This window comes from Electrophorus electricus, chromosome 6, assembly GCF_013358815.1.
Source record: "Electrophorus electricus isolate fEleEle1 chromosome 6, fEleEle1.pri, whole genome shotgun sequence".
NCBI classification, from domain to species: Eukaryota; Metazoa; Chordata; class Actinopteri; order Gymnotiformes; family Gymnotidae; genus Electrophorus; species Electrophorus electricus.
Window position 1 is genome coordinate 785001 of NC_049540.1, and position 12500 is coordinate 797500.

The following is a 12500-nucleotide window of genomic DNA, read 5'->3' on the forward strand; positions in this document are numbered from 1 at the left end:
GGCAACTCAAGTCTTCATTTTGTTTTTCTTAAGCCATTCAGAGGTGGACTTGCTGGTGTGTTTTGGATCATTGTCCTGCTGCAGAACCCAAGTGCGCTTCAGCTTGCCGTCACGAACAGATGGCCAGACATTCTCCTTCAGGATTTTTTGGTAGACAGCAGATTCATGGTTCCATTTACCACAGCAAGTCTTCCAGGTCCTGAAGCAGCAAAAGAGCCCCAGACCATCACACTACCACCAGCATATTTTACTGTTGGTATGATGTTCCTTTTCTGAAATGCTGTGTTACTTTTACGCCAGATGTAATGGGACATACACCTTCCAAATAGTTCAGCTTTTGTCTCGTCAGTCCACAGAGTATTTTCCCAAAAAGTCTTGGGGATCATCAAGATGTTTTCTGGCAAAACTGGGATGAGCCTTTATGTTCTTTTTGCTCAGCAGCATCTGGGAACTCTGCCATGCAGGCCATTTTTGCCCAGTCTCTTATGGTGGAGTCATGAACACTGACCTTAACTGCGGCAAGTGAGGCCTGCAGTTCTATGGACGTTGTTGTGGGGTCTTTTGGGACCTCTTGGATGAGTCGTCGCTGCGCTCTTGGGGTCATTTTGGTCGGCCCGCCACTCCTGGGAAGATTCACTACTGTTCTATGTTTTCGCCATTTGTGGATAATGGCTCTCACTGTTGTTCGCTGGAGTCCCAAAGCTTTAGAAATGGCTTTATAACCTTTTCCAGACTGATAGATCTCAATTTGTATCTCATTTGTTCCTGAATTCCTTTGGATCGCAGCATGCTGTCTAGTTTTTAAGGTTCTTTTGGTCTACTTAAATAGGCAGGTCCTATTTAAGTGATTTCTTGATTGAGAACAGGCGTGGCAGTAATCAGGCCTTGGTGTGGCTAGAGAAATTGAACTCAGCTTTCCAAAGATGTGATAAACCACAGTTAATGTATGTTTTAACAGGGGGGCCAATCACTTTTTCACACAGAGCCATGTAGGTTTGGATTTTTTTCCCCCTAATAATAAAAACCTTCATTTAAAAACTGCATTTTGTGTTTACTTGTGTTATCTTTGTGTAATATTTAAATTTGTTTGATGATCTGAAACATTTGACAGTGTGACAAACAAAAACTAAGATATCAGGAAGGGGGCAAACACGTTTAACACTTTTTTTCTGTATATATATATATATATATATATATATATATATATATATATATATATATATATATATATATATATAATTAAATATTCATGCCCCAAAAGCTATTTGAATTTGAACAGAGCAAAGAAGAGGGAGAAAGAGAGGAGAGAGATACTGACATTACTGCGCCCAGCGCGGGCAGGAAGGTGCTCACCGATGATGTAGGTTAGCAGGAGTGCGAGTGTTAGCGTGATGGCGCTAGCACTGAGAGCTGCGCACCGCCAGTTACAACAGCGGTGCGGCTTACTGAAGGAGAACAGAGGCCGCGACAGGGGGGTTCTGGGTAAGGGCCTCGGGGGCGGGGAATACACCGTACTGGATGTCAGCGGGTAGTTCTGATTGGTAGCACTGAACAGCGTTGATGAACCAGAGCCATGCTTGAACAGGAAGTGCCTAGAGAAACAGGAAGTGGAAATAACAGTATCAGTCAATTAATATTAGTTATCATGTAATCACCAATAACATTTGAGCAAACATTTTTTGTTATTATTATTATTATTATTAATAAATCCCTATGCGTAGAAATAAATGAGGTTAAATTTTATTCATATTAATTATTTGATTCATGATACCGATATAGGATATTATAATAGAGAACTATGTGATACATAAAATTCTAATCACTGATGAAGAGGATAGACAGAAAAGGAGAAACAAAATCAGAGACAGATAAACAGAGAGAGAGAGAGAGAGCTACACCAGCAGGTGAACATCATATTGAGTTCTGATAGTGTTCGGGTTGTTAATTACAGCCGTGGTACACGTCTCACGCAATGGTTAATTATGGTCATTTAGCTTTGGAGGTTCATTTGACTACAGATAATATGTCAAGGATTAATTAAGCTATTAATTGTATTTAAGTGGCTGCTCTCAAAAGGCCATATCATCACGTGTATTTAAGATGGGCCTCAAAAGCATGGATTATTTAAACATACAGCAGAGTGCATTTGTCCAAATGTAATTATTATCTCCAAATCTGTTCAGGTGAGAGACCTTAAACATCAACCAGATTTCTACACCCAGAAGGGAAGAAACACGTCCAGCAAACAGCTTTATTTGTATTTGATACACTCATATCTGGTATTTGGTACACTGGAATTTGGTGCACTGGTATTTGGTACACTGGAATTTGGTGCACTGGAATTTGGTACACTGGTATTTGGTAAACTTGTATTTGGTGCACTGGAATTTGGTATTTGGTATACGTGTATTTGGTATTTGGTACACTGGTAATTGGTATTTGGTACACTTGTGTTTGGTATTTGGTACACTTGTGTTTGGTATTTGGTACACTTTGTCACAATCAGTCCCTCCCATCTTCCGTGTTCCATGTTTTCCTTGTCTTGTGTATTTTAGTTTTATGCCATAGTTTCGTTTTCTCCTGTCCCATGTTTAGTTCATGTATTTAAACCCTGCTTTGTGGCCTTGGTCTTGGTTGTTCAGTGTTTACTTCATTGCATTTAGGTGTTTATTTGAATGCGTGTGTTAGGTTCATTGTGTTTGGTTTAATGTCTGAATGTTTTTGAAAGCCCGTCTCTGTATCCCCGTAAGTTTGTACTCCGTGTGTCCTAGGCTTGGTGTTTCTTAGCCCCACGTTTTCCTCATATCTGTTATAGCCTGTTTCCCATTTGCTTTCGTGTGTTTTGGTTGATCACATATCTCTGTGCTCTCCGTGTTGGTAATATGACCCTGTACTACTCTGACTACGACTCTGGATTTGCCCTAAAAAATATTGCACGTGTGTCCTCCTCACCGCTTACTGTTACAGACTGAACAGCCCAACAAGGATGCAGCGAGAGAGTGAAACTCTGGGAGGTGGTTGTTCCGCTGGGACGATACTCCAGCTGTTTCTACACAGTCCGGGTTCATTACATCTCAGTGCCACCAAACCAGAGACCGCAAATCCCCCGTCACTGCGGGAACACGGGCATCTCGTCGTTCCCGGAAAACATTTATTTTGATGATGATGAGATCTCAAGTAAGCCCGTGTTGAGCAGCGCTGCAGGGGGGATCAGCCTGCAGCGCATGACGTGAGTAGGCAGAGTGAATGCACAGATAACCTGTCTACCGTCACTCGGTGGGTGCTCAAGCGCAAACGCGAGTTCTCCATAGTCCATATGCGCCTTGAGAGCAGCTAAGAGGGTTCTGTATCTGTGTGTTCCTCCAGGGTCACCCAACCTGATCCTGTTCCTGGTGCGAGAGACATCGCCCGTCCTGATCCAGTTCCAGTTACCAGCACAGGAGACGCTGCCCGTCTTGATCCAGTTCCGGTTCCCGGCGTGGGAGACGCCGCCCGTCCTGATCCGGTTCCTGGCATAGCGGATGCCGCCCCTCCTGTTACCAGGTCTGTTCCTGTGGCCCAGCATCTGGAACTGTTGGACCCGCCGCCGCTGAACGGACCCACCGGTTTCTGTTCCTGGAGTGGAAGAAGCCACTCCATGAGCCCTTGTGCCTCCTGCCAGGCCTGTCCCAGAGGTTGCTCCTCGAAGCTCTCCTGTGCCGCGACAGGCTGCCACTGCTATTTCTCCAGTCTCTTCCATGTCCTCAGACCTGCCTCCTGGTTTGAAGGCTTCATGCTCACTCCCCATCCTGCCCTGGTTTGTGTCTCCTCCTCCCATCTACCTCCTGTGTCTCTGCTGTTTTTGTCTTCTTCGTTGCCTGGTTTGTTTTTGCTCCTGTGCCCGTTCCGGTTCCTGTGTCTCCGTTTGTTTCTGTCCTGGTCTGTTTTGCATTTTTGTAATCCTTGTCCTCCCTCCTGGCGCTGTTGTTGTCTGTAGTCTGTTTCTGTTCCTGCTCCTGCTCCTGCTGCTCCTTTTCCTGTCGCTCCTGTTCCTTCGGCTCCTGGTTCTTGTCCTGGTCAGTCTTCTCCTGCTGTCCCGGTTTCTGTGTCTGCTGTTGTTCCAGTGCCTGCTCCTCGTCGTGTCCCGTGTTCGGTTCCTGTTTCTGGCCTGTCAGGTCCTGAGTCTCATATGGTTCCTGTCCCTATTCCGTGTCTTCTCCGTTCTGTTCCTGTTGGTATCTTGTTCTAGTCCTGTTATGTTTGGTGGTTCCTGGTGTTGTGCACTTTCAGGGGGAGTCTACTGTCACAATCAGTCCCTCCCAGCTTCTGTGTTCCATGTTTTCCCTGTCTTGTGTATTTTAGTTCTATGCCATAGTTTCGTTTCCTCCTGTCCCATGTTTAGTTCATGTATTTAAGCCCTGCTTTGTGGCCTTGGTCTTGGTTATCTGTTATAGCCTGGTTCCCCTGTTTGCTTTTGTGTGGTTTGGTTGGTCATGTATTCGCGTGCTCTCCGTGTTGGTAATATGACTCTAGACTACTACGACTCAGATTTTGGATTTGCCCATAAATCTCACTCTTCTCCACACATGTCCACCTCCTCACTGCTCAACGTTACACACTGGTATTTGGTACACTGGTATTTGGTATTTGGTACACTTGTAATTGGTACACTTGTAATCGGTATTTGGGACACTTGTAACTGGTATTTGGTACACTTGTGTTTGGTACACTGAACAATAACTCATTCACGTATGGTTACGTAAGTTACAGAAAGATCATGGCTTTGTGATGTGATGACACGACAGAGCAACCCCAGGTGACAGCATGCTAACGCAGCTCTAGGGAACCTGGATAGTAAAATCCACATGAGATGACGATCACAGGCAGACGAGCTCGGCTCACACTGTGACACACACACACACACACACACACACACACACACACCTCTGTAATGACCAGAACAACAACATATCTTACAGAGAGCGTGAGAGAGAGAGGGAGGGAGAGAGTGAGAGAGAGAGAGAGGTGCAGAGAGGGAGAGAGGGAGGGAGTGAGAGAGAGAGAGAGAGAGAGGTGCAGAGAGGGAGAGAGGGAGGGAGTGAGAGAGAGAGAGAGAGAGGTGCAGAGAGGGAGAGAGGGAGGGAGAGAGTGAGAGAGAGAGAGAGGTGCAGAGAGGGAGAGAGGGAGGGAGAGAGTGAGAGAGAGAGAGAGGTGCAGAGAGGGAGAGAGAGAGGGAGTGAGAGAGAGAGAGAGAGAGAGGTGCAGAGAGGGAGAGAGAAATGAGGGAGAGAAAGAACAAAAACTACTGTGAAAAGATTAACCGGTTGGCAACTGTCTTTTCCTGCTCTCAGAATAAACCTCGTTATCTGTCTCAGCTCTCTGCTACTGTTTAAAGAAATATCAAAGTCCGCAGGCTAAAGTGAACAGAGCATGATGTTCCTTTGGTAGAGCAACAAATAAACAAATCACAAATAAACAAATGCTCTTTTGTTTATGGTACAAAGAAAACAAACAAACTACTCCCTGGTGATGAAAAACCCTGATAAAAAAATGCATCAAAGGAACCATTGGAATTTAGAAATAATAAATAATTTAAACGTGTGGTTGATGGAGAGGGAGAACCAAGCAGATCACGGAAGCTAAACACCTGGCGTCATGGCAACCAGATCAGCAGCAATCCTCAGTCCATTTATGCTTATGAGGCAAATCTTCTCTGCACATTTTGATTGACAGCGATGAGAAAAACTACGCACATCGTGCATCGATTAAATCAGTGTTGACCGAAGCTGATGAGTTATGTTGATGAGGTGAGTGTGGACACTGTACTGGAGCATCGATCCAACTTTTAATTTAGAAACTTAATTTTGGAGAAGCTGACAGATCAGCAGACATGAGCCTGATTGTAAAGTAACCACAAAGGCACCATCAACCACCCCACAGAGTTTAGCTCCACCCTTCTCCTGGAAATGCTGCAGGTCTCTGGACTATTAAACTGGACTGATATTCAGAAATGTTCTTGAATATTCTGTGGAAACAGTAGAAAGGGGAGAAAGAGCTGACTGCACACACACCCCCCCCCACACACACACACACTCACACACGCGCACACGCACACACACACACATACACACACATCCTCGTTTCCTTTCTTCTCATCTTTTATTTATTTTTCCATTTCTCTCTTTCACTCAGGTCATCCCTTCATCACCCTTCACACCCCGTTATCTCACTCTCCTTCTCTCTCGCACACATCCGTGTGTGCGTGTGTGTGCGTGTGTGTGTGTGTTACTAACCTGGTCTCTAGGGGTATGTTTCTGTTGAGGGTCCAGGTGTTCTGGGCGGGGTCAGTGGCGTCTGGGGCGGTCTTGGAGGTGGGGTCAGTCTGGGGGCTGTGGGACGGCAGCGTGTTCCTCTGGACGAGCTCAGGGACGATGGAGGAGACGGGCCGCACACACGTACACGCGTGAGGGGGAGGGGGCGGGGGGGGGGAGGGGCCTGAACGCAAACCGACCAATGGGGCTTGAAGCTAGATCTAGAGAGAGAGAGAGAGAGAGAGAGAGAGAGAGAGGTGACCAACTACACCCACCACATCCGTCTTTCTTCTATTCATATATTTACTTTATATATATTAATATAGAACTTTATTTTAATAATATTTAGTATATTTACTAGTTTTTATTACTAGTAAAATTATTATTTTAATTTAGTAATTAAATGTCATTTATTTATTTATATTGTGACATTCATCACGTTAAATTCCAAATTCTTTGCTTTGGAAACGCTGTACCTGGTATAGTCATGGCAGCTAAGCTACCTTGAACTGAAAATGTAATAGAAAATTGAGAGAGAGAGAGAGAGGGAGAGAGAGAGAGAGAGCAGAGAGAGAGAGAGAGAGAGAGAGAGGGAGAGAGAGAGAGAGAGGGAGAGAGAGAGAGAGAGAAGGAGCAGGAGGAAGAGGGAGAAAAAGCATTTTTGATAGTTACTTATTTTGTGTACATACACACACGCACACACGCACACACACACACACACACACACACACACACACACACACACACACACTCACACATCACACTCTCACACTTGTTTTCTTTCTGTTCCATTAATTATTCCTTAAAACCACCTTTTAAGTCAAAGGCTCTTAGCCGAGACAATTTTAATCTTTTCAGTCTGCATTATTCTGATCACGATAATAATAATATATTTGTTGATGTGTGTGATTAGTTCTGTAAGCCTGTAGCCGTCTGTAACGCCGCCCGTAAACACAGAGTGTGAGGAAGAAGATGCTGTAGGAACAGAGGAGCTTCTGAAGCTGAACAAATCCGCTTCCTCACCATGAACCCTTTTCATAAATGTCTTCACACTCATGAAACAGAGGGAAACATGGAGAGAGAGAGAGATAGAGAGAGAGGTTAAAGGTTTTAGAGTACGACTCCCTCGTTCGTTAAGAGAACAGAAACAGAGCCGTGTCTGCAGCAGACAGAAGCACATCTGATAGCCACGCTGTTAAACTTCCTCCATATTCCCCCTACACATTCTACATTTCCTATGAGTGGTAGTAATTGAATTAGATTGATTTTAAATTGTTTTTGAGATTAAATTTACCTTCTTTGGTCTATAGTAATGTATTAAGCTTTAGTCACTGCCAGTAGGTTATGTGATCAGACGTCTGAGCTTAATGTAATCAGACATCCATTATAATTCAACCAGGAGGTGGACAGACAAAGCCTCAGACCCCTAGATACAGCCTGTCAGGATACAGCCTGTCAGGATACCGCCTGTCAGGATACAGCCTGTCAGGATACCAGCTGTCAGGGTACTGCCAGAGGATGAGGGTTACACAATCACACAGTTATGAAAGCAAACAGGAAAAATCTAGATGGAGTGTCAGAGAGAGGGAGAGAGCGAATGAGAGATCGTGGCCATAGAAAAGGCCGGTACAAGTGTCCAGTCTGTCCAGAGAGAAGGGAGTGTGTTCACCATGGGAGTGGTGAGGGGGAGACAGAGATGAGTTCCTGCTTTACTGTCAGAAATTCCAAACAACTAGAGGATATTTCACAGCTGATCCTAAACTATGAAACACTCACAGATCTGGAGAGATGACAGATAATTCTGGGAGAGTCATACACAGCCCCCTCACTGCACAGGATATCAGCGTGCAACTTTATATATATAGACACACACACACACATATACACACACACACACACACACACACACACACACACATACACACACACACACACACACACACACATACACACACACAGCTACGTGCTACGTTTATAAAGTATATTGATTTATTCATATACTTTGGCAGTGGAGTGTCTGTGGTTGAGGTAATCACAAGGTTGCTGGTTCACCACCCCTGCCAAGTTGCCACTGTTGGGTCCCTGAGCAAGACCCTTAACCCTCAATTACTCACGTTGTACTCAGTCATAGTTGTAAGTTGCTTTGGATAAAAGCGTCAGATAAGTGCTGTAAATGTAAAGAGTGAGAAAGACACAGAGAGAGAGAGAGAGAGAGAGAAGGACAGAGAGACAGACACTGATCAACATGCTTTTCCATTCTCAGAAGAACAGCAGTGAGGTAACAGTGTGATGATTAGTTTATTATTAGTTTATCTGATTAGTTTATTTTATTAGTTTATTAGTTTGTCTTCTTAGTTTATTTTGTTATTAGTTTATTAGGAGGATTAGGCAAATACAACATTAAAACCTCAATCTCTGTCTGTGACCACCATCATATACATTCATCTTATTTAAAAGCATGAGAGTTTATGAAAATCACTGCACATCGATGAGCAAATTACTACTGTTGGCTTTCCTCCCTCCATCAGATTAACACTGTGCTCCCCACCAGATAATCCCATCAGATTAACACTGTGCTCCCCACCAGATAATCCCATCAGATTAACACTGTGCTCCCCACCAGATAATCCCATCAGATTAACATTGTGCTCCCCACCAGATAATCCCATCAGATTAACATTGTGCTCCCCACCAGATAATCCCATCAACACTGAGATGATACGCCCATCCATGGTGGATTAGTCAGGTTGTTGGTCTTTGTCACTTGCTGATGTGAATATTTGATCATGTCAGAATTTACTCTCTAGATATGAAATTATCACATAAAACAGTGGATGTCAGTGGATGTCAAACACCATTTGATCTGATCTGAAATTTAAAAGATGTTTTCAAAACTGATTTCTATTCATGCTTTCTTTTTCATTATTTCCAACGGTGTTCTGAACTCTCAGTCCTGCAGGAACATGTGAGAGTCTGTCTCCTGGCTCATCTTATTTGTCTTTACTTTTCTATTTTTGTTTGCTAGTTGTGTCTTAAGTGAGATGATGTTTCCAGGGTACGTTACCCTGTAGCTTCCTCCAGACGACTGAAGTGTGGTGCAGTTTGGAAGCTTTATATTCCTGGCATAATGGGACTAGGAGGTCAGAGGTTCTACTGCCACGGCGACTCACCCTGCTGGGTGTTATGTTACTGTGGTGACGTGGTCACACACACACACGACCAATAGCTGTAAGCAGTAAATTAGCAGAACTGTACTGATGCCAAGGGTTCACTTTAAGACTATTGACCCACTCTTTTACTTTAGTGCTGCAAGATCACTCACACACACACAAACACACCTTACTGATCAAAACAGACTTTAACCCAGTCACATCACACATGCACACTCAAATATATAGACACACTCACACCCACATATACACTCACAATCACGTATAAATGCACACACATTCAAACACATGTATAAGCACACACACACATACACAGACACACACAAACACCAAAAGACATGCATGAATGCTCTCTCTCTCTCTCTCTCTCTCTCTCTCTCTCTCTCTCATACACACACACATCTCTATCTCTCACTCAAATTAATAAATTTCTTTATGGTCTAAATGAATTATGTAATTATGTTGTTACAGATCAATGGCAATTAGTCTGTGATTAGCTGTGATTAATTACATATCTAATCACACACTGAAAAGCCACAGACGGACACAGACAGACAGACTGTACAGACAGACACAGATTGTACAGACTGACAGACAGACCATACAGACTGAACAGATGGACAGACAGACCGTACAGACAGACCGTACAGACTGAACAGACAGACCGTACAGACAGACCATACACACCGTATAGACTGACAGACAGACCATACAGACTGTACAGACTGACCATACAGACCATTCAGACCGTACAGACTGACAGACTATAGAGACGTTTATTTGCAAACGTTTATTTTAGAAAGCATTATAGAAATAAATTGCGTATTATTATTATTATACTGCATAGCAACTTATAATCATTAGAATCTGTAACCTCTCTGATCTCTTAAGAATTCCCACCATGATGCCTTGAGGGAGGTGATGTTCCTACTGTTTGAAGGACAAAGAAGAAAGGAGTGTGTGTGTGTGTGTGTGTGTGTGTGTGTGTGTGTGTGTGTGTGTGAGAGAGAGAGAGAGAGTGTGTGTGTGTGGGGGGGAGATAGAGAGGGAGTGTGTGTGTGGGGGGGAGAGAGAGATAGAGGGAGTGTGTGTGTGTGTGTGTGAGAGCGTGAGAGAGAGAGTGTGTGAGAGAGAGAGTTTGTGTGTGTGTGTGTGTGTGAGAGAGAGAGAGAGAGTGATAGATGCAAAAAGAATGACACACTGTAGTTCAGACAATATAAATAAACTCTGTAGGGTGGTAGATCTCCAGGAGTGGGGGTGGAGCTAAACTCTGGGGGTGGAGCTAAACCCTGTAGCGGGGTAGATCTCCAGGTATGAACTGTGAACCTCTCAGCTGTGAAACCCCAGAGAGTAATAAAAGAATGAAAGCTGTCATGTAACTGTGTGTGTGTGTGTGTTTGTGTGAGTGAGTGTGTGTGTGTGTGTGTGAGAGAGAGAGACTCTGTGTGAGTACATAATGCCAATCTTTCCACGCTGACCTCTGAACTCTCACGACCCCCCAGATCGTCCCATGGTCAAACGTGTCAGAGGCTACGCTGTTTTCCTGGATGTTCCAGAGCGGAGTGGTGTGCTACGCTGCGTCATGTCAAAGACCCAGTGATCAAGAGTGTGAAGTGTGTGTGTGTGTGTGTGTGGGGGGGGGGGGTCCGTGTGTGTGTGTGTTATTTTTCACTGACTGACTGTCTCACTAATTGACTGTCTCACTGACTGACTGTCTGACTGTCTCACTCACTGATTGACTGACTGTCTGACTAACTGTCTGACTGAAAAGTCCAACAGGAGTTAATCAGAACATTGGTAAAACAAACACCGTGGTGCTGATGAAGTTAATCAGAACATTGGTAAAACAAACACCGTGGTGCTGATGAAGTTAATCAGAACATTGGTAAAACAAACACCGTGGTGCTGATGAAGTTAATCAGAACATTGATAAAACAAACACCGTGGTGCTGATGAAGTTAATCAGAACATTGGTAAAACAAACACCGTGGTGCTGATGAAGTTAATCAGAACATTGGTAAAACAAACACCGTGGTGCTGATAAAGTTAATCAGAACATTAGTAAAACAAACACCGTGGTGCTGATGAAGTTAATCAGAACATTGGTAAAACAAACACCGTGGTGCTGATGAAGTTAATCAGAACATTGGTAAAACAAACACCGTGGTGCTGATGAAGTTAATCAGAACATTAGTAAAACAAACACTGTGGTGCTGATGAAGACTAACCCTAACTGTGAAGACACTGAACCCACATCACAACAACCTTCAGACAGGATGGCTGTATGTCTCCAGCATGCGCTACCAGACTATCGAACGTCCAAAGGACTTTGTCTTCAACATTTATACACTGATTATCTCTACAGTGGAATCTTAGTTTGACTAAGACTGACTGAGATCTGGTTTCAAAGTTGTATGTGATGTATGTTTATTTGTAGATGCATTAGAAACTAACAACTTTAACACACACACACACACACACACACACACACACACACACACAAGCCTGTACATTAGTAGGATTTTGTGAACCACATTAGCCCGTATACACACACACACACACACACACACACACACGCACATACACACTGAGAAGCCCATGCAGTAATAGGACTTTGTGAACCACATTAGTCCACACACACACACACACACACACACACACACAATCACGCATACACACACAAACACACACAGAAGCCCATGCAGTAGTAGGACTTTGTGAACCACATTAGTCCGTACATACACACACACACATACACACAGACACACACTGAGAAGCCCATGCAGTAGTAGGACTTTGTGAACCACATTAGTCCGCACACACACACACACACACACACACACACACACACACACACACACACACACACACACACAGAGAGAGAGAGAGAGAGAGAGAGAGAAGCCTTTAATACATCACTTGACTCTAGAAGGATGAAATCCATCATGGCCCCTGCAGGACATCCTATTATTGCCAAAAGCAGTGTGTGTGTGTGTGTGTGTGTGTGTGTGTGTGTGCATGCTGGCATGCATATGAGTCC

General features: G+C 44.0%; 1 protein-coding gene across 1 annotated transcript in view; it reads right to left on the bottom strand.

Moving 5' to 3' along the window:
• tenm1 (teneurin transmembrane protein 1) overlaps positions 1-12500 on the bottom strand; it is a 105237-nt gene that overhangs the window by 80118 nt on the left and 12619 nt on the right. Inside the window, 3 exon segments of the mRNA XM_035527484.1 lie at positions 1354-1592; positions 6273-6466; positions 6468-6511. Of these exon segments, the coding sequence (XP_035383377.1) occupies positions 1354-1592; positions 6273-6466; positions 6468-6511 (477 nt within the window).